This window comes from Athene cunicularia, assembly GCF_003259725.1.
Source record: "Athene cunicularia isolate RWA chromosome 1 unlocalized genomic scaffold, athCun1 chr1_part1, whole genome shotgun sequence".
Taxonomy (NCBI): Eukaryota; Metazoa; Chordata; class Aves; order Strigiformes; family Strigidae; genus Athene; species Athene cunicularia.
In genome coordinates this window covers 53,858,124-53,881,632 of record NW_020799091.1, presented here as the reverse complement: position 1 = coordinate 53,881,632, position 23,509 = coordinate 53,858,124, and the positions used below count along the sequence as shown (strand labels likewise).

Sequence of the window (23,509 nt, the reverse complement as noted above, 5' to 3'; positions counted from 1 at the left end):
ACCCACAGCTGTAAGTTTCTTACCTATTACATTTGTAGTTATGTTGTAATGTCACTAATTTAAAGGTTTTTTTCCCTAATGATTGCAAAGAAATTCAATCTGTTCTGTTATAAGTATGCAGAGCAGCTGAACTCTATAAACCACAGACTTTCCTCTTTTGTCATATCACCTGTTCTTTAATTTATAAGACCTCCTTATTCTAATAATGAATAATCTACACACATCTGTGGTAACAGATTAAAGAGGACATTTTCCATTTAAATTCAACAGCAGTCCTGCTTTTTATAGTTTGACTTCAGGAAACTAAATTCTGAAGTATCTGAAGCACCACATTTTAATATAAAGGAAATTAAGGTTGATTCTGTCTTATTTTAATTTTTATTTGCTTTTGATCACTGAGATATTGTATACTTGGATGAACATAGGTTATACAAGAAGAAACTATAATTGTGAACTCAATCAGGGTTTTTTTGGTTAAGAAATAACCACCATAGATCTATGTGGGAGGCAAGAAAGTAACCTTCTGGGCTCTTAAGGAGTGCATCATCACTATTCCTGACTTCTCTAATGAAATCCTAACCACGATAAATAAGCATCAACTTAAAGAGTCATTTAAAAATGTAAACTAGAAGTTATTTTTTTAAAAAATAAACATTACAGAGAGGTTGGAACTAGATGATCTTTAAGGTCCCTTCCAACCCAAACCATTCTATGAAAATGCACAGGTGTGTCTTCTGCAGTTGAATGAAAAGAAAAGAATGAAAGATTTTTATTAGAAATGTCAAGACCACCTTAGGTAATTCCCATTTTCGGGTGTAGAGGAAATTTCATTAAGTTTGTGGGATGTCCACATTACCAGGCAGTTCTAACTTGGACTAGTTACAGGCTGGTCCATGTATTGAACAGCTACAAGTGGTTCTCTCTGTTCCCTCTCCTTTGCTGGAGAGAGGCCATCAGCTCTAGAACATGATTCAATCTGCACAAAATGTGAATTTCCCCAGAGGTGCCGATTTTTCTCCAGTGATTGTAGAAACAGCATCAGGTCGCTCTATTTTTAACTTAGTTACCTCAGATAAGTGCCTATCCTAGGCAACAGAAATGTCATTAAGTATCACTTTTGACCTTAGGTTCCAAGGATGTTTCCTCTACTTTTTCTACATCAAGCATTCTGCTTAGCAACTTCTCAACTTATTTAATATTCTCTACACTATAAGCCCTTATCTTTTCTTGCTAATAAACATATTTCTAAGCATTTTTCATCTGCCAAAACTTCCATTCTTCTTCTCATGCTTGTCCATTTGCCACTTTCACGTATAAACATAGCATTATATTTGAGTATCTTAGAACATTTAGGAAACATTTTACTTCTGAAGCTTTTTGGATCATGCTGCAAATAAATGTAGGTAAAAGCATAATAGTGAAAAATGGCTCCATTAGAATGCATTTGTTTATTCTCACTGTTTTTAAAGGATGTCAACTTGACAGCATAGCAGACTCAAGTTCTTACTAACTACTAAAAATGATCAGGAAAATGTGACTCTCAGCACTGCTTCAGCTTTGACCCAAAAAGACAAAACTAAAGCTACAGAAGTTAAATCTACATGGTACAGAAAACCTAAAGTATTCTTTTGTATGTGTTGACTGAATGTTTTCCTCTGTATTAAGAGTGCCTTGAAAGATACTGGACCAAAGAGTGCTTTCTGTGATCTATGTACATGCATCAATGTTCCATATAGCGCAATAAATAGCCCCAGATAGTAACAACATGTAATCATTACAAGCTCAAATAACAAAATTTGTACGCTATTACCTGCAGTTAGATTGTGTGCCCATACGCGTATATAAACTTCAGTCCTCTCTCTATTGGCATGCTGAAATATATTTGAGCATAAACACAAGTGGACCTCAACAACTATGAATTTGCGCAAAACAAGATAGTTCAATTCACCTCATATAACAAGATGAGTACTCCCTCTGCTTTAGTTGCTGACATGGCACTCTTTGACTCTGTATGTGTGTGTATGCACGCATGAGGGTGCATGTGCATGTATGAGTGCAAAGACAGGATGAGAGAAAAAAGTGTCCAAATGGATCATTTACTTTACGGAAATCTAATCTTTCCTTGATAGGTACTTACTCCTCCTACTAAGGAGCAATACATGGTCACCAGGAAAAGAATTCTGGTCATGTAAAAAGAAAATAATTCAATACATTTAGCACATTTCTTTCTGCCACCAAGTGACAGTCTGTTCTATGTCATATCTTAGCCAGCAGTAAGAATACCTTAGTGCTTTACACACCCCATTGCGTAGGTCCTACCTCACTACATCAGCACTATTAATGTAATATATCTGTCAAGGCTTATTAAAATTCTTTTTGATGTGTATCTTGGCTCATAAACCTTCACACTGTATTGATATTGCCTAAGGGAATGTCCTTGTGGCACTGAATCTCCACAGATGGGATGATAAAAAAGAAATGTTCAAAACTTTAAAAAGTTTGGTCTCTAGCAGAGCTTTCTCTTCCAACACCTCTTTTGAATAGTATTTTGTGTTGTCACTCCATAGCTGTTGTTCAAAAAATGGCTTACAGAACATTTTAACTCACAGAGAAAAATCTTTCTTACAAATAAATAATTGATGGATAGAAAGCAGATGATGGATCTCAATCCATTTTTATAGATACACCCTCTTCAGTGCTTTGTATACATGTTGTGTCTGTACCAATCCTTAGGTAGTAAACAAGCCCTGGCAGACAGTTCACTTACAGACCAGTTGGAGAAGTGAGTTTTGTTATGTATGTAATCTCTTCTGCTTTTCTGTTTGTTACTAATTGCCACAGCACACAGGAATTACCCTTAAGGACTGCAAACACTGTACTCCCCAGTTTGGAATAGGTCTTTGGTGCCAGGTGATGCTACATGCCTTAGAAATGTATTAGACTTTTACAGTGTCCTTAAACTAAATCACAGGGGTGAAATTTCACTGATGATGATTTTATGTGAATTTAAATACACATACTGATAGTCTAAACATTTTACCTATGTTAACTCATAGTGCTGTTCTTATGCCTTTAAATGGTCATTTCTTGACTGAAAATCTGCCATTCCACCCAAATTTCTTCAGCAATAAGTTTTTATCAGTAAGTCCTTCGGTCTCTCTGTAAGGCCTCTGGCTTAATTTTGTTTTCTACCTGATTTTATCCAGATCTGAAAAATCAGACCCTAATCATGCTCAGATTGAAGTCAGTGGCTAAGGTACTTTTTATTGATTCTGAAGGGAAAATGGGAGGAAGGAGAAGGAGGCACAGACTGAATCTTAAATAGAGAATCGACCTTTACATATAAAAATATGCACTGTACTGGTATATGTACATTCACAGTGCTTCAGCACTAGGCTAAGTCTGGAAGATCCTTCTCTGAGAACCAGTTCTGGGGAATCAGACCAAAAATAAGATATGGCCATAGGATGCTTTCTTTTGGGTCAGGGTAAAAATAAGACAGCTGAGCTTAGGTCTAACATTTACCTCTCCCATTCCCCATCCCCCTTTAAAAAGAATTTAAAATAATATTTATTGTATATTTTTTTCCACATTTTTGCACTTTAAAAATATTATTTTAACTATATATATAAGACTGTAAAATAAAACAGAAGAAAAAGTAAATGTATAGTAGTAAAGATTGGCAGCCAGATTCCTCTGTCATCTTTGGAGACTCGAGAGCATAAATTAATCTGCAAACATTCTTCATCCAAAATTTTAACTCTGATTTAAGTGAAAACCTGAATTGCATTCATTTCCAGTTGGTACATTCTGTCTTACTCTAAATGATGAATGCTACATACAATCAATTATATAGTAATAAAGAAATTGTATTGAATTAAGAGATTTCTTTAATCTCATACTTATGGCCAGGAAACATCCTGACGGCTCCCAAAAGAATTTCAGTGTGGAAGTTTCTGACAGCAGTTTGTTCTGTGGTTCGGTTTCTGTATGTTTTCCTAGAGAAGCAGATGTGCACTGTTCTTTACAAACAGATGTGTGAAGATGAAAGATACACAGGTGCTTCTCTTTCCTAAAAAACTACATTTTATGCATGACAGATAGGTTGCCAGGAGCTTTCTGAACATCTTTCGGTTCTGTCTTCCTATACTCTATGTGGTAGCAGGTTGCTCCCTTGAAGTTTACCTCAAGATCTCCAGGACTAAAGGCTGCAGTATGCCTTGAGCTGTCTCTGTGCTGAATTTCAAACTAGCTGTTAAAATAGCCCCCTTAGCCAAAGAAAATGTCAGTGTAAATTGAAAACTAACACTCAGATTGGAAGAAAACTGTTTGGTGGGTGGTTTTTTTTTTGTTTTTTGTTTGTTTGTTTGTTTAAATTCAGGCTATCCTTTGCACAGTAGTGTACAAAATTAAATTGTTGTTTCAAATAAACAATGAATTGACTAGCACTCTAATATTAATATCATCAGCTAAAGCCAATAACAAAAAAATAATAGATCTAGCTTGAAGAAATTACATGCACAAATGCCTCTAACAGTTCCCTCTTCCACTGGGAAATGGGCAAATATAAAAGGTGTTGTGGCCAGATTTGAAAAGAACATAGCAATCTGATGAATAAATTTTCAAATATGGCAAGACGATACTTGTTTTGGGTGTGGAATTCACAAGGAGGAGCTTGTCATCTAATATGGGTTTGGTGTCTGGCACAGTGAAAGGGGATAGTTAAGCACTGATGGCCACATCTGTATGGGTAAGTATTAAGTCAGATTTTCTCCAGTCTAATTCGCTGTTCTGTCCAGAAGACCATAGAGCTAAAAGACAATGGTGCTTGAGCTGAGCAGCTTTTCCTTATATGTTTCCATAGCTCCTAGGCCTGAGCTGGTTTGAGTTCATACAGCTTAGATGCTACAGACCAAAGCTGATCAATTATTGCATTTCCCACACAGAGAAGACCAAGTGAAGAAGATAGAAGAAGACCAATATGCTTAGATTCATATGCATTCACTTGTTTTGGGTCATATCTGAAAAACAGAGTTCATAGCAGCTGTCACAGTGTGCTGTAACATCACAGTGAGCGGTGCTACTGTTGAGCCAGCAAATTGCTGAAGAGAAAAATACAGTTTGGTATTTCTCTCTTTCTTGTAGGCTGAAGGATACTTTTGTGAAATTCAGATCCATCTTTGGTGGCTCAGGCTTCCCTCTATCAACTGGATGCATAAAACCTCCATTCAAAATAGAACAATTAGATCAGTGTCTTCTGTTGTTGAGAGAACTGCTAATGCTTTGGCATAACAACTCAGCATGCAGAGCACTTTCTCAGGAAATGTGAATTAAGTGTACTAGCCCTGCTTAGCTTTGTCAGCTTGCCAGATATTGCCTTACACACACTCGCTTTTGGATCCACGGATAATGTCAACATATGGACGTGAATGAAAGAATCATGGGATGAAAAGTACAAAAAGCAAATGCAGATGCAATTCTGTTGCTTGGTGATCCTGAAAATCCCATAAGCAGGGGTGAAGTGGGGAGTCTGTACATGCTTCCTGAACAAATCCAGTAATTTCTCCAGTGGTGCATTCATGCAAAATTGATAAATATTCTGAAATCAGAGACCAGAAGTCCAACTTGCACTGTACCATGACAGACCTGAACATCTAAACATCTCTGGCAGTTTTAAAAGCACAACCATTTTCAAGAATGAGGAAGTTGTTCACAGGATAAAACTGCACTGAGTTGCCGGGGAAAGGCAAAATCTTGTATGCCAGCTGCCAAAGGCTGGCATAACCATTATGAAGAACAAGTAGGCATTTCTTGAATTAAAATCCTCTCTCTGTACTTTCTGCTCTTGGCCATGTAATGGTGACAGATGTGTATAGCTGAGGTCAACTAAATCCTCGTCATCCTATTCAAAGCCCTACTTTTCCACTGTTTTGTCTGGTACATTTAGTTTTTACTCAAGGAATGGTTTCTTCCTAAGGGCTTGCCTTTTTTTTTTTTTTTTTTTTAAGTAGAAGGAGGAAAGGAAAAGAAGAAGAAAGAGCAATAATATCTTCAGACATCTGGACTGAACAGAGCATTTTCTCTTCAAAAAAGGTTATGGGAAAAACATGGCAAGCTTATGGCATAAAAAAAAAGCAGACGCAAGAAGATGGGGGTAAATTTAAAAATTTACAGATGACCACAACTGTTATTTTCCTGATAATGAAATGCTTCATTTTGTATTCTGATGTTCATACCATCTTTTGTTTGAGATATATTTTGAGATGCAACACTTAAGCAACTATTGAAGCCAACTCTCACTGACCTCTGAATAACTGAGAATTGAACTTGGATCCACATCGCTGATTTCAGACTTCATTATTTTAGTATCAAAGAAATTTACTTTTTGAATGTGTGCTGATGACTTTGTTGACTATAACACTTAAGCAGATATGCATTTAAATTCCAGTTAATATTCCTGATGAATTTTAGGTAAATCAGATTATTTCCTTGACTAATGTCTTCTGTAGAAACATGAAGGAAGAAGAATCCATTAGTTTTTGTGCTTCTGGCTCACATGAGAAATTAATTGCTTTTATCAAATTGTGATTGGTAAACAGTGTTTCATAGGCTGCCTTCAAAACAGGATGAAGACAATCTGTAAAAAGAGACATTCTAAAAAGTCAGCATGCTGTAAAATGATATAGATCTCCTTGCATTGCTTAACCTTCAGACTTTATAATCTCCTTCCTATTTCCATTTGATTCTTCTGAATGTTTTTTTTTTTTTTTTTTTTTGCAAAAATGTAAACCTCCTATAAGATTAATTACATAGAAGGTCTAATTCTAGCAGGGTCAGCAAGCTCCTAGGTGAGCTTTTTTTCTTCACCATTATTTTTATCATGACTTGGATGTGTATTATGACATGCACTTGGATACATCCTTTGTTCTAGGAATTCCTCTGAAGTTCTACATTTCTCTTCACATAGCTTCTGCAGGTGCCATATCAATATCTTTTTAAGGTGGGAAATACAACTGGTATGAAAACTTCGAAGGACTGCATATTAAATGTGTTTTCTGTCAATCCTAAAGAAAACCTTGATTTGAATAATTATTTGTGTAATGTGTCATGATAGTATTTAATGACATTTTAAACTAAAATACTTTCATTTGGGTCTTAATATGTAGGTAGAAGTTCCATGTAAAGCTGAACTAAAAGGTTTCCTATGACATAGGCATTTAAAAAAGAGCACAAACAAGCAAAAACACTGTAATCAGAAGATCTTTGTGTGTAAATGATACAAAGAATCCAGGAAGACAGGACTACCGCAAATTTTGAGATATGACGTGGTACATAGTAGGAATAAACTGGGTTGGTAGACCTACTTAAGGGATACTGAGCAAGACTGAATGTCTTACTGAGCAGTATGACTCAGTTAAACAGGGTTATTAAAGTCAATATAAAGCTAGCTGAATGAAATTTAAGGACCTGAGAAATGGAGAGGCCAGGCTGGACTATATCTGACAGTTCTAATTGACAGGACATGGACTACAGCTTTTGCAGACCCCCGACCTCCGTTTTCCTTTTGTTGGAGTTGCTGTTTCATTCTAGGCCTTTTCTCCTGAGCAGCTCTTCTAGGACATTTGATGTTCCAGTGCACACAAAGAGGAAAATAGATCAGTGCACCTGCAGTAAATCTGGGATATTTGGAAGGCATCTGGTTTATTCTCCCATGAAATGTCTGCAAATTAACTAGATTGGTTTATGTCCCTTTTCTTTCCAAGAAAGGAGGAAAGATTTCCTGCATAGCTGGAGAATGTCAATTCAAGGATACTTCCCATAAAACATTCCAGTAGATACCATTTCCTCTTGCTTCTATGCCACAGACATCTCTGAGCCCTGAAACTCCCCTGGCTGGATAATCCCTGGACCCCCAACCTGAGGAACATGAAGGGACAGAAAGAAAAAAAAAAAAAAAAGAATGTGGCCCATTCATAGCATGGTATGATGCAGTTCTTGAAAATATGTATTAATTCATTTAAAGCTTAAAGAACAAATGACTGAAAAAAACCCACAAAACAATAGATATAAAAGCAATCATAAAAGCTATGCTTGCTCAACTGGGCTGTTCCCAAACTAACAATTTGAACTCAGGATTAAAGTTTAGTGAAAACCATACTCCTTTTTAGATCTCCTTTGCCTCTGTGATTTTAACAAGCCAAATCTCTACAGCCAATGAATTTAAAATATACAGGACACGTAGCTCTTTATCTGTCACACCCCACAAATCACATTTTCCAGCATTAAAGTACTATTCGTTTTAGCTTTTAATTACCTGACTTACCAGCATGTCATATTTCTCCCCCCACCCCTACAATAATTACATTCTGAATCAGTGTGACATTCAATATTGACCTTTATTTATGGCTCTCACAAACTGTCGAATGTTTATTTATAAACCATGAAAAGCAGAGTTTGTAAGAATATTGATTCAGTGTATCAGAGAAGCAGTGGCCTGGCATTCTGTGAGAAGTAATCACAGGCAATTACTAGAGACTGCTTTTCACTACTAATCTCAGGTTTAACCTTATAATTGTATTACTGAATTTGTTTCACTTTGCCCATATATCACCAGGTTCCTAATAAGAAGTCTGATATTAACATAATTTAATAAAATTCAGGGGAAGAATGGTTTTAATTGGTTTAAAAAGAGGGAGACATATAGCCTATGCCATGCAATGTGAAAAGTATTGTAACGGCCCTTTTTATTTTGCAATAAATGATAATTAATATTTAAATGAATTAATGAAATAAGTTGTTAGCAGCTGGGTCACAAATCTTTGATGTTTATGCCACTAACAAAATCACTAACTGCTCCTAATGATGCCCCTGAGCTAAGCTTTGCTTTACTCCTGGTATAAAAACTACTTTTGTTGCCAGTAGCGTGAATTTGCAAGTGTGAAAGGCAAAGTCAAACTAAGAACAATTCTTCTTGTCCTTATCCAAGTATATAATGGGAAGAAAGTGGTCAAATTCAGAAAAAATACGAACCGGAAGACAGGCAAAATTAGAGAAAAGCAAAACTAGCAAACAATAACTAAACCTCTAGATCTATGTAAATAAAAGTACTCTGCACTCACTTGCTGTTCCTAGTGAGCCAGATTCAGTGCAAGCGCCAGTAAAGGTGTAACTGTCTGGGATTAAATCAGACCTCTGAGTAGCAGTGGGGTAGTGACAGCTGTCTAATGACTGAGCTTTTGGATAGGACTATCCAGTCATACTTCATTATTTGGTGGTGGGGTTTTTTTGCTTGTTTGTTTTTTGTTGTTTTTTTTTTTTTTTTTTCTACTAAACTCATGTTCTCAATGTGAATTTATCAAGGTTAAAACATCAAATCGGTATAAGCCAGTCTTGAGAAGGTATGCTCATGAAACATAAGAAATATGCTTACCACATCCCCACTCCTGTTTTCTTGAACTTTCAATGAAAAGTACATGGAAAGAAAATTTTCCAGGAAAAATTTTCTTTGGGTAGAATGCTATCATGATGGGATAACACCATGTCAGGGAAACTGTACTGCCTGTACCAACTAGGGTGGTATTTTTGGCCAATTTGCATTCAGTTAGGGATTTAGACTATCTTTTAAAACACCCTTAGTTTCAGTCTTAATCTTTTCTTGGGAACTAGGTCTATTTTCTACATGCTGTGTTTGGTCCAGAACTCTTCCTTGTTTAATGAAAAAAATTCTCAAGTACAACAAGTTTGTTGTAATTCACTTATGAATATATTTGGGAAAAATATTTCAGGAATCATAAGTTCCTCGAAAGTCATAAAGACCCTCCCTATTAAAAATTTTAATTTCTTTATCTTCTCCATTTTGTTCTTTTGCTTACATTTTCCAGCACTCGGTGACAGTTCAAAGAGAAAATTATCATCATTGAGAATGTTCTGTTTAGAGTTAGAGACAATAATTTAGTATTATTTTCTTGTAAAGTATCCAGAGCTCAGACATAGTAAAAGATGAACATGAAAAATATGAATACCTCTTTTCTATTACATTATTGGAAATCACAACTGGCAGTAACTTCAGAAATATCTTCAGTATTTTCTTCAGTTTTAAGAAATACTGTAATTAGTTTTTGCTCATATGTATACATAGCTTTACAAAGCATATATAGAATTTAGTGAGCTGAAGTCTGCTTAAGCCAGTGAAAATATACTTCAATGAGTGGAGATTTAAAAAGCCCTTAGCAACATAGACTGCCAAATTTTTAATGCATTAGTACTAGAAATGAAAACATTTTAAAATCTCTGAAAATTACAGAGTGCAACTGGACTTTGAGATGATGAAAATACTGGTAACTAAAACTGCACAACTTCAGAGAGATGGAATGCAACTATGTCTGCTTACAACTGAAATATAATATTAAAAAAAAAATACAAGACCACTCACCCTCCTAATTTATCTAATTGAGATTTATCTAAATTATAATCTCACCGACATAAGCAAATTGCAAAATACTATTGTAAGAGGAAAATGTTTGTGGTAGGTGTTGCCTATTTTGAGTGTGCTTGTGTGCATACTTAAATGGAAAAAGAGGGGAGTATAGCTCCTTTGTAAGGAATACACCCACTGCATTGTTTTCAGTCAGTACAACATTACACCCTCTCTGAAAAGAAATCTTCAGAAAAGACATTAGATAGGGAACTACTCCTTCTGAGTGTGTGACCCACCAACTCCTTTAGAGAAATGGGCCAGTAGAGGCTGGGCTAAGAAAGTAAATTAGGAGATGTTGCCACCAAGTTTCTCATTAATAAATCCCTTTCTCAATGTGTTTAAAGTGTAGTCTCAATGTTTTTGTATAGGACTGGCTTTGACTGTGACAGTTCAGTGAGATAATGCGTCTACAAATAGAAAGTAACAAATCGTTTTAGCTCATGATGTTGCAGCTACGAGATCCCCCTCTGTTCCCAGCCAGAGCAGACAATGGACAAAGATTTCTGTAAAAGAACTGTACCAGTTCTTCTTTTCATTTTAACTTTTTTTTTTTTTTTTTTTAATTTCTCTTGACTTACATAGATGTGGCATTCTTATCACAGAACCTCTCAAGAGTACAATGAAAATGAACTCCATGCTGAATCTGGATGACTTTCAAAACAGCAACAAAAAATATCTACCCACGTCTTTTTTGGTTGCAAAGTTACATGCTAACTCTAAGGTATAGTTGTAGTCTTTTAAAATTATGTTTAAAGAAAAGTATTTGTCATTTTCTACAGTAGACAGACCAGCTTAAAAATCCACAGTTATGATATAATCATGAAAGCTTGGTTCTCAGAGTAATCACAGCCTTTCCACAGGTTATTTATTAATCCTTAACATTTGATGTCACTTGGGGGTTTTTGCATCTGACTCACCAGGTTGCATATGACACAAAGTCCCTAAAACCAGCATTGTTTACCATTTGCTGTGGGTATGAATATAGCCACTATTTTAATATCCAAGTCAGTTTTGCAATCAAAGCATATTCTATATTAAAGTAAGAATGTTAATTTCATTAATCTTTTAATAGGATCATAGGATAATTACCCTAAAGAAGCGTGGCCAGCAGGTCAAGGGAGGTAATTCTCTACTCTGCTATTGTGAGACCCCACTTGGAGTATCACATCCAGGTCTGGAGTGCTCAGCACAGGAAAGACATGGACCTGTTGGAGCAGGTCCAGAAGCGGGCCACGAAAATGATCAGAGGAATGGAACACCTCTCCTATGAGGAAAGGCTAAGAGAGTTGGGGTTGTTCAGCTTGGAGAAGTGAAGGCTCTTGGTGAGACCTTATTGCAGCCTTTCAGTAGTTAAAGGAGGCCTACAGGAAAGATGAGGACAGACTTTTTAGCAGGGCCTGCAGCAAGGGGTAATGGTTTCAAACTAAAAAAGGATAGGTTTATACTGGATATAAGAAATAATTTTTTTACAATGAGGGTGGTGAAATATTGGAACAGGTTGCCCAGATAGGTGACAGATGGTCCATCCCTGGCAACATTCAAGGTCAGGTTGGATGAGACTCTGAGCAACCTGGTCTAGTTGAAGATGAGCCTGCTCGTTGCAGGGGGGATTGATGGCCTTCAAAGGTCCCTTCCAACCCAAACTATTCTATGATTCTATGATAATTCGAGTTGGAAGGATGCTCAGGAGATCTCCTGTCCAACCTGTTTCTCAAAGCAGGGTCAGCTCTGAACTGCAGCCCTGGTCATCTCAAAGGGCTTTGTATAATCAGAATATCCATGGGTTGAGCTGTGCAGGCTCTGTGGGCAACTGATCTACTGCTTGATCTTCCTCATGGTGAAGCATCTCCCTATATCCAGTCTGAACTGGCCCTTGTTTCAACTCATGCCCATCATATCCCACCATGCCCCACTGTGAAGAGCTTTGCTGCATCTTCTTGATGACCTCCCTACAGGCATCAGGACCTGCTTCTAGGTGCCCCTGAAGCTGCTTCTTTTCCAGGTTGAACAAGCCCCAGTCCCACAGCCTCTCCTCACAGGGCAAGTAATCCAGTCCTGATCATGCTGGTGTCCTCCACCGAACTCACTTCAGTTTGTCGATGTCCTTCTTACATGGGAAGGGTTCAAAACTAAACACAGTATTCTAGATTTAGTCTAATAGAGTATCACTATTTATGTATATATAAAGCAAAGAATCTGTACTATATCTTGCACCAGCCACCAAGCACTTTTAAAGTATTGCTTTGACGTTAAAAGAAAAAACCAGAAGCATTATTGAGCTATGATTATCATCTTCAAGTGACACTAAAAAAAGGCTCCCTTTATGATTACAGAGATGGTAGGATCACAGGATCATTTAGTGATCTTGTGATAAACCCTATTCTTGAAAGAGCTTATGTGTCCAAAACCCAGCAGAAGAGATGAAAACATTTCCTGGGTATGTGGGAGGGGAGACACCTGCACCTTCTGTACAGCCTTGTACATACACAGGAAAAGTGACATCTCAGCAGACAAATCATACCTTAATCTGTTTGGGATTCACAAATTACACATCTATTACATGAATTACATAGTTTACTCCCTACAGTCTGATCTGGTTGATGCAGCAACACATAATGCCTACCGACAACAGTGACATCAGAGCTCAGCACTATCACTTAAAGCCTGATCCACAGGGACATCATTGCTCATCAGAGGAAATCTGGGGCTGCATATACATGTGTTCTGCATGCTTGGAGGCAAACCAGCCATATCTGCCCTCAACCAGACTAGGTGGGCTGGGTTTTGATACTGATGCCCTGGCACTGTTCAGAAAGTACTTCAAGAATTGACAGTGTCAGAAAAAAAGATAAGGCAACACTGTAGCCCAGGCGTGGTCATGTATTTCATCCACCGACTTTTAAGTGCAGAATGACCCTTTCCCCCTAAGTCTCCTAGGCATAGAATCTGGCTCTCACTTGATGACTACCTCTCTGGCTTCATGGCTTCTGAATTTGTAATTGCAAAATATCATATACAGAATAAGGAAAGTTTAGAAGTCTCACCTTGTTGAGTGCTTGAATTGCAGCCTACTGTATAATATACTAGCTTACCTCTACCTCACCTTCTCACTGTGATTTCAATGATGCAAATGAGACAGTGCTCTTGGGGAAGAGGAATGAATGGCTTAGGCTTGTAAATGCAGAAAAGTATTGCATGGGGCAAGCATCAAAATCATGCATGCACTTATCATTCAGACATGAGTATTTGGGCATTTCGTAGTGGATCTTACTACAGCATTTCAGAATTCAGAATATACTTAAGGTCCAAATACACTATGAGGACTGTGAAACAGCCAGATCACAGAACAAGTATCTGGTTGGAACAGCAATTCAAAAATATACCTGAGTTTGAAACACTGTATGAGAGAAAGTCATTCAGGCACATTTCTGGTAGCCAGATGGTTTATTTTTCTGTGTGTTTTTTCTTATATAGCTTTAATTATGCGAAGCCCTCAAGGATTAAAATCGTCATAAATATTTGCATAGATAAATAATTAAAACTAAAATAAATGTGAGTCAAACCATCCTTTGGGAAAGCTCAAGCTCCAGAGGTGTCACTATTAGTCTATTTTCTCATCACAAACATGACTAGACATTTCTAACAAAATCCATCACCCAGTTGCATGATGGATGAAGGCTGTGAGGGCTGTACTGCCCTAATGAACAGCAGCATAAATTTGCTTGAAACATTTAAATTCTGATCATAATCATCATCTTTTCTATATGTAGCCAGTTTTATAATTACTAATGACAATCACTACCATGCTATAATATTGATGTGTATTCGTATTTCATTGTGTCCTAAGCAAAGAGAAATGCTTTCCAGTCAGTATTGCCTTAGTATCTCCAGATGGAATTAAAAACAACTGTTGCCCCTATTTATAAAGCTTAGGATGAGCATATCATTAGGCATAAAACCCAAACAATTAAAATCCCCCTCCCATATTAAAAAAAAAAAAAGTGCATAATCAGATTTCAGTTGTCTAACAAGTTTGAAACAAATTCAAGCTTAACCTCCCCCCTCACTTTAGATTACCTTGGATACTCTGTTTGCAACCTCTCTGCCTACTGTCAGCCCCTGTACAAAGGTCCGTGCAGCAATGAACGCTCTAGTCACTTGAACCTTCAGTTTCCTGGGTACATCTCCAAATGGCTTCAGCTGGTCTGTGTACTTGCTTACACACTCCAAGTAGTCCTCAGTGAAATGGTACTGGGGGTTTATGAGCTGAAACATCCGCTCCAGCAGCCGAGCCCAGAAATCGTTCAGCATTTCCTCCAAGTTTACATTGCCTCCTGTGTAATACCGTTTCAGCTCTGTGAAGAGGTCCTGGAACACCTCTGAGTTCTGCATGTACAGCATGCCATACGTCCGGACAAACATGTCGTTTAAGGATCTTTCTGCATTTTCCAGAAGTTCTCGGAAGAATTCTGCAGGGAAAATAAGCAGGTGTTAACAGATATTTTAGTAAGGTACAAAGGGTTTTCTGACTGCACTCCTATGTTACCATTAGTAGAGTCTGTCTTAATATGTTGTTACCGCAGCGTTTTACTGGTGAAATTGATCTATTTGGATAGGGAGTAGCTTTATTTAGAGGTAAAGAAAAGTATAACCTGAATTCCCCAACAAGGTAGCATAATGTAGAATGTATGAACATGAAAAGCCCATTTAAAAGAACTTAAGTAAGGATAGTTCTACTTCTTCTTCATGTACTATTTGAACATGGTGATCCCTGTCCCTTGCAATATCCTCCACAGCCATTTACTAAATCATCTAAGCTAAAAGTAATATCACTAATTTTTCCTGAATATTTTACAACGTAGAACACCATGGAAATAAATCTGGAAACTTACTTGCAAATATTCTTGAAGAGAAATTGAAAGAGACCTGAGTGGAAATGAGTAGAATCCCTCTTAAAAATATGACATATCTAGGTAATACTAAGAAAATGTTAGTATTTTCAGTGATTTGCTACTCTACTGAAGAACAGTACTAGAACTCTCCACCAGTCATGTCATAGCCAGACCACTAATTCCAGTTTGTGCTAGTTGTTGGTTTTGGAACAGCAGACTTTACCTTTTACTGAAATGATTTCAGACTTTACGGCTTCTGTGCCTTTTATCTGCTATGGGCTATTTACAAATTTTGGCTTGTGGAATTTATGCTTACTGGAAACAAAGTCCATGGGATACATTGGAAATGCGTAATCATCTGTTAAGATCCTTTAACTGCCATATCATGCTTGGGTTTTATCAAGAAATTCACTGAGCATGTATAGTATTTCTTTAAACACATCTGACAAAACCAGGCATAGCTTCTCCTGGTTTTTAGAAGAACCTATCTTCCTACAGATTCCGCTTTTCAACCTTCTTAAACCTCTTTTGGAAAAGAGTTCAATGACTGCTGTGTCCTGTAAATGGTGCATTGCAGACAGCAAGACAGAGCTGGCAAAACCTTTGGCAAAACACATATATTTGCTCCAATTAAATGATTCTTACTGATTCAGGAGTCATCATGCAGCCAGTTCTCGGATACCAGATTCTAAATATGTGGTCATTGTCCATAGACACATCTGTGTGTGCTAACTGCAAGGACGTGATGACTTCTTACAGTCTTTGCTAATGTGGTAACATGAATACTCTTTTAACATAGACCCTTGCTGTGGCTACAGTGACTTACAAAAAATGCAGAACCACTGCAGTGCTAAAGACGGGATGGCAAGTAAGACTATGTATGAAAAAATCTATACCAAATTTGAGGACTTCCAACTGTGATCAGCTGAAAGCAGAACCTACCAAGCTCTGTGGACCAGTTTACAAGGACTCAATAAGAAAAGAATCCCCTCTTTTTGGCAGAAATTGTGCAGAGCTGCAGTCTTTGATCTCCCAGATAACTGCAAAGGGGTTATCATTAAAATGTATACACAGATCATTGGGAACATACTTGCTACATCAAAGCATTTATTAAAGGGAAAATATATTCTAATAAATGTATTGATGTCTAAACTGTCATTAAAACCACAGCTCTTCATATGGAATAAATCCCATCTGGAAAAGAATATGCCTTTGCCAAATAGTTTATGCAGGGAAAAGCAAAAAAACCCAACAAACCCCACTACAAAAACCACAACCAAAAAGAAACCTTTGTTATTATTTGTTGCCAAATAGAATAACTTGAGGTCCACAACATATTGTCTTCTCTGTTGTTTTTCCAAATCATCCAGTAGTTCTGACAAAGCTGTTTAAGAGAAAAGCAAAACAAAGATGTTTTTCACTGCTAACCCTGACCTGGTGCTATCCTTGATGTCTGAATCATCCTGATTACTATTTTATACATTCAGCATTTCTTCTTCTAAGAAATAATGCACACTGGCTGTACTGATGAATACATCTAGCTCTCTAGTCACTCAATCTGGAAGGCAAAAATATGGCAGAGAAGTTGAGGCTCAAATTAAAATTTGTTTTAAGGTTGAAGCCAGACTGTCAGACCAGTGCAACTGAATGACAACTGGGAAAGAAATCATGAAAGCAGTGAATCCAGGCTCCTCGCCTTCTCTCCCATAATGTTCTATACGCTGGGGGGCTGCTGTAAGCAATTCACATGCTGGCTCCTCCCAATCCATAGCTATACTGGAAATACCACTATTTATCTTAAAAGATCATGCTGTTGTATAAGTCAGTCACAGAAAAGCATAACTGAGTTTGCAGACAGATCCTTTTGTCTGAGACTGTTAGCCTACTATTTCTTTGTGTGGGGGTATTATTCAGCAATCTCACAACCAGTTTGTTGGAAGCCAACCAAGCTTTTCAGGGAAAGGTAGACATTTATTCTGCGCTTGTACAGCATCTAGCACAATGAGGTCCATGCTGGTTGCAATCCTTATTTATACTGCGGTACAAACTTTATCAGCAACTCCACAAGCTTAAATTTCATGTTAGTCCAAATGTGACACCATACAAATGCATTCTGTAGGAAAGCTAACGTCCTCTAAATAGCAGTGCATTTATTTAATTTTTATTCTTCTCATAGGTCTCTAGTCTTTGAGAGCTATTGCTTAGAGTAAGTTATTATGCCATTAAAAAGTTGGACCGATGGTCTTCTGTATGATTTGATACAAAAGACAGTTAGTTCAAGAGAGTTATCTGCATCAGTAATCCTATGCAGGAACAGGATAATAAAGCAGGAACCACTACAAAATCGGATACTTTTTTAGTTCCAGAGAGGAAGAGATCTCCTCTGTTGTACTAATTAGAAAAATTCTCAGTCAGCTCCCCTCCAGCAAAATGAACGCTGCTGTGAAGGATCACTTGCTTTTTTAGTCTGCAGATCTTCCATACATCCAGAAGGTAGTGTGCTTTGCAATACTTAGATACGGAAACTGTGTCCTGGCATAACTGGGCACTTGTCCAGTTACATCAGGAGAAACTGTTCTTGCTTCTGCAAAGGTTGAATTTTTTCATGGTTTTCACAGTAATTTAAAGATTTTATGTTCATTGCAAAGATGATATTTCGTCAACTTGCAGGTAGCTTTTGAAAAATAATGCAATATTTCAGCTCAAAGTAAAAGAACAAAGATGAGACAGACATTAGTCATGTTGCTTAATGTGCTTCTGGAAGGCATTCAAGTAGTAGGGTGGGAAAGGAGAATCTATATAAGACAGAGCTGTGCAGTGTTTTAAAATATATATCTTGTGATTTTTTTTTCTGCCAAAATAGGCTGTCATGAGCAGTGTTAATGCCGGAAATAATTTTTCCTAATTTTAAGTGGTGATTCATTTTTATGACAGAATATATCCTGGGTATGTCTTATGTTGCAAGCATGTTTTTATACAACTTTCATTTATTAGCCAGAGGGGTTCAGGAAGCCCATTCAGTTCTGCTTATGAGGTAGGTGGAAAGAATGAGGTCTAAGGTACACTGAGCTACTGAAAAGAGCGAAGAAGATTGCTGTTTAAAACCATTACATGTTCTATATAAGCTTAAATGGTGGGTTTCAAGTCAATGGATAACACTTAAGCTAGTTTCCATTTTCAAACATTATTTGTAAATTTGGGATACAAGATAGATAGTAAATGAATTCTGAATTGTTTTGTCTATGGTAAGACAACTGAGTTACAAAGTGAAAGGACACAATGCATCGCTAGTCTCTTACTGAATGGTAGGTACCGCTCTCAGATAAAAAATAAGGTCTTGTTATCTCTTACACTACATTGTCAGCTGAAAGCTGACTTTTTTACTCTATTTTAACAGAGGCAATCTAGTGTCATAATGCAATTCAGCCTGGGAGCTAGCCTAATTCCAAAGTGCTGACTGTCACCATAAATCAATGGATTAGGATTGGGGATAACGTTGCATCTTGACATGATGTAATAACCGCCTTCAACAAAATATAATCCCAACCATCTAGAGGCAATTATTAGATAAACAAAGCTGTATTATGTTGGAACTGATGTTCTATGATCATTCCCAGCCTGATAAATTCCCCTGTAATTTCTTTTTCATCTGTAATTTAAGCAAAACCAAGATCTGACTGTAGGACAAGATGCAAAACCAGAAACTGTTGTCCAGTTCCAAAATACAAAAAGATATGCATAAGATTTAAGACCAAAAAGACTAAAAGGAAATTTCCCTTAATTACCATATATTCTGCTCATCTTTCCTTTTTAGCAGAACTTGAGATCTGAATGCTGTACTACGGTGAATCTGATACACTAGATGTGCAGTCTCACTGCTACCCAAGAAAAAACAGCACAGCTGCACAAAGCTCTTCAGGGGTTCTGGACAGGTATATATGTCTGATTTTACAGCAGCCTTTATAGAAAACTTTGGTCAGGGTGGCATAACTGATTTCATCCATCATTGACTAACACCACCCAAAACAAACAGTCAGTTCCCCATTATAGCCTTGTTGTCCTGCTTGTGGGCATTGATCTTCAAAGAGCTCTGAGGATTTAGACATACAAATTCTAGTGATCTGCCATTTATTGTGAAGATGTGCATGCATCTGCTACACCCACGTGGACTTTAGGTACCTAACTTAATTTCACATCTTTGAACGTCACAGTCCTGATATGGCTGATGGTTAGAAGGATTTTAGAATTCATGTAAACTGACTACCTTTTTGGACAGGAAGGTTCTTTGGGGATTCTTTATGTCTTTATGTACAGATACTTACATTCATGACATTCCTCAATGGCAGTCTTTTTTTTTTTTTTTTTTTTTTTTCCCCACTGCTCTATTTCTGTCTTTCTTTCCTTGTTCATGAAGACATTCATGAAAAAATAAAATGTTTTGGTGAACTCTTTGTCTTTTTCAGGATTCTTGCAAAGGCTTTTTTCTTTCTTTTACTTTTTAAAAAGATATTCCACAGTGGTATAAATTAGTGAAAGTTGTGATTTATCTCAAGGAAATTCAAGCGAAATTAACTTATGTGGTTTCCATGCTTTTTCAGTTTTTAACTGGTTTTCTTCTAACAATAACTAACCTTACAAAACAAAAAAACCCCTCAATTTAACTTCCTGATCGAGAAGAAATTGCTGTAAGGAGAATACTTACAGCAGATGATTTTTTTTTCCTCTTTTTGACATTACATTTGTATTTATATTCAAAAGTGAACAAATCATACACATAAGGCTACCAGTGCATTGGTATTACTTTTTAGTGTGTCTGAATAACTAATTTTAAAAATTCCCTTACAGCTTTGACCTTTAGAAACACTCAACTGTCACAACTGGGAAACAAATTTCAGTTCCTATTAGGAAGAACAAAAGCTGCAGTGTGATGAGGCCTGTTGAAAATTGCACTCCTTTTTAAACTCATTTTGAATATATACAAATTTCATTTAAAGCTAAGAAACACAAGTCAGATAATTAAATGTGTCTTATAATTACAAATTTCAGAATAGGTGATTTACATCCTCTACTTAACGTCTTGGGTAAAATCACCTATGGGTGAAGTGATATAGCTGTTAATGGATATCGATACCTTTCTAGAATGTCCTATAGCTGGAAATATCATGACACGATGAAATCTTTTGGATGCTACTAAATTTTTTAGAAGCCAGTGCAGTCTCAAAGACTGTAAGTAAATATGAGGGTCTCTCTCCCCTCTTTAATCCCTCCTTTTTTTCAGACTACTGCAAGACTTTATAATAGAAGATAATTCAACTACTATTTTCTTTCATGCCTCCTGTCCAGAGTCCATGACTTCTCTCCCCTTATTGGTCAGGCTGTTGCAAAGAAGGAAGGAGACCCTAGGGAAGGGGAGACCACTGAGGCTTCATCCCTACCACTCCCAACTGTGGAACATGGAGACAATGATGGATGTGAGTTTGGGGAACAAACACATCTATCATGGGGTGGGTTGGATAGGTTAGATCAGGTGCAGGCAAATGGAAAAAAAGCTAGGCTGCTATTTATACACCAAATGCCATTATCACAACGGGAACCTAATCTGACAAAGAATTTAAGGCATTATTTAGCACTGATATACGAAGGAGTTATTGTACAAATGAACATTAATATAAAGTATCTGTCTACTCAAAGCTGATTACATACATTGATAAAGGTCTGTAAGACTTTATTCTGCAACACTGAAATCAATGAGAACATTATCAACAACTTCAGCAGATGCAGGTGCAACCTTTAAATGCTAAACTTACTATTTCTTCACTGCCAAAGGTCATTTACTAATACTTTATATCTAAAAGGGAGACTTGAATCTGCCATTGATTCTATACAATCGTGCAACTAGGTGAAACGTCACTTTCACATGAGAACTATTAAATTAGATATTAAAACATATTGAAATCTTTACTGCTCTCTATAATCTCAGTTCATATCTTGCACCTGGTACTTTATATTGATGATGTATCCTGAATTATAAATATGAACCTGAAATTCCCAAGATCCCCTCAAAGAATTCATTGAACTTATAGCAATAACAAAGTAAGAAAATGCTAGGAATAAAAACAAAGCAATGCTTTACACATAATTTATATATACACTAATAACTGTCCCTGAAGGTTCTACTTTCATTATCAAGTGGAAAATGCCCAAGTGAAGTACTCATAAAATGTAAGCAAAATGTTCCATGGGATCAGAAGGTGACATTCTAGAATATTTATGAATGAGCATTTAAACACTTACAGCAGTAGTACTGTCATGAATATCCATGACCAAAGAGAGACATGTAGCATTTCATGGTTATCTGTGATTTTCAGAATGATGAATTTTACATCATATGTTCATAAAAATGCATAATGCCTCATAAAACATTCATGGGTCACCACAGTTTCTTCTGAAAAACATTTAAAGCTTTCATGAAAATTATATTAACAATATATAAACTATGGGATTCAGTGCAACAATTGTTTAAAAATATAGAGACTGTTCTGGTTTTCCTTACGCACCACTAGAGGCTATTAAATATACAGTTCAATAGTTAAGGAGATTTATCATCTAACATTTTGTATGAAAATTCTTTACCATGCCTATAATCTACAACAATCTTTTAAGCATATTAAAAGTTTGTTGACTTTTAATAGAGGGAAGAGTAAGGTGGGCTAGAAGACATAGGGGTAGATTAACAACAAACTGCCTTGTTACCAACCAGATAAAACTGATTTAAGCCAGAATAATTTATATATTCTGTCCAAAGAAGGAAAAGTAGGCAATTTTTTGACAAGCAGGTCTGAAACCGGAGGCAGTATTTGCTATCACTAGATTCAGTCCTGTGGTGTTCAGGGGTCAGGTGTTGTGCTGGGGAGGATGTGGCACTGAAGTCGCTGCATATCTTCATGTCTCTTCTCAGAGTAGAAGCTTGAACTAAGGGCAGGAGGCATGTGTCTGGAAGGAGGCTCTGGCTGGCCAGAGGAAAAATGAAATCTTCGCTGACTTTTATTTACAATGTGGTGATTAACCACAACCTGACAGCAGCGATACTTTGGAACTGGGCTTCAGAGGCAGAAATCTCAACCTAGATTTAGTTACGTATGGGACTGAGAAGGGTTTCTTCACCTGTTTTAGAACAGCATCTTTTTTTGTTACTTCCTCACATTTTAAACAAAATAGACCATTGTGAAGAGCTGTCATTGAGGAGTTTGAAAACTGGTTTTTGGGCCCTATTCAGCTGCAAGAAGGGGGTGTTTTCTGAAGCATCTACTGGATCACATCCATTCGGCTAAATACCTAGTAGGAAGTGCAGTTCCTGAATCTCAGTGTGGAAAGATGGGTATCAAACAGATCAGACTGGCTGCATCATGATACATTTAAAATTAGAACTGCAGCTGCTTTCACATCACACTTGTAAGTGCAGGGAGCTAAGACATATTTGCACAGTTATATTTAATGTAACTGCTGTAAATCCATTGCAGTTTTCTTTTCCATCTCATTTCACCTTTCTCTCTCTTTGAAACAAGCTCATTTTAGCATTTATAAAGAAACCAGTATATTACATCAAAAAACCACACCAAGATGTGAGACCTCAGGGAGATACTACTGCATAGGTTTCTATTTGAGCTAACTGGCAGAAGCCTGCTGTAAGAGCAGTTTGAAGTTTGACTTCCTATGGAAATTATTGTATTCATAAAATCAATATTGTATATAAGTCTGCAGTTTAAGAGGTAATGAAGTCATGTTGATGGTTTTTCCAGACACCCCTGAATGCAGCTAATAACTTCTGTTATGGTTTAACTCCACTAACAAAAAAAGATAAAACTATCTGCAAGATAATTTACTTGGTTTTGAACTTATCCAATTTCCCTACATCCACACTCAAAGGAACCCCATGCACCATTAAGGCCAAACAGTATTAAATCCAGGCTGGTTTCTCAGTTGTTTCTTGACTATTTGGACACTGTGTGCAATACTATTTGTTACTGTAATAATACAGAGGTATAATTGAATTTCTTGCTTGTAAATTGAGCTACACTGTCAAATTTCACTGAAGCAGGAAACTTTATGTTTCTTTTGTGATATCAAACTAAGTTAACTT

General features: G+C 36.9%; 1 protein-coding gene across 1 annotated transcript in view; it reads right to left on the bottom strand.

Moving 5' to 3' along the window:
* The window catches only part of GPC6 (glypican 6), a gene marked incomplete at its 5' end in the record, with an annotated part of 542,142 nt that overhangs the window by 337,508 nt on the left and 181,125 nt on the right, over positions 1-23,509 (bottom strand). The window contains one exon of the mRNA XM_026845592.1: positions 14,555-14,946. Coding sequence (XP_026701393.1) covers positions 14,555-14,946 — 392 coding nt within the window. The remainder of the gene's footprint in view (positions 1-14,554; positions 14,947-23,509) is intronic.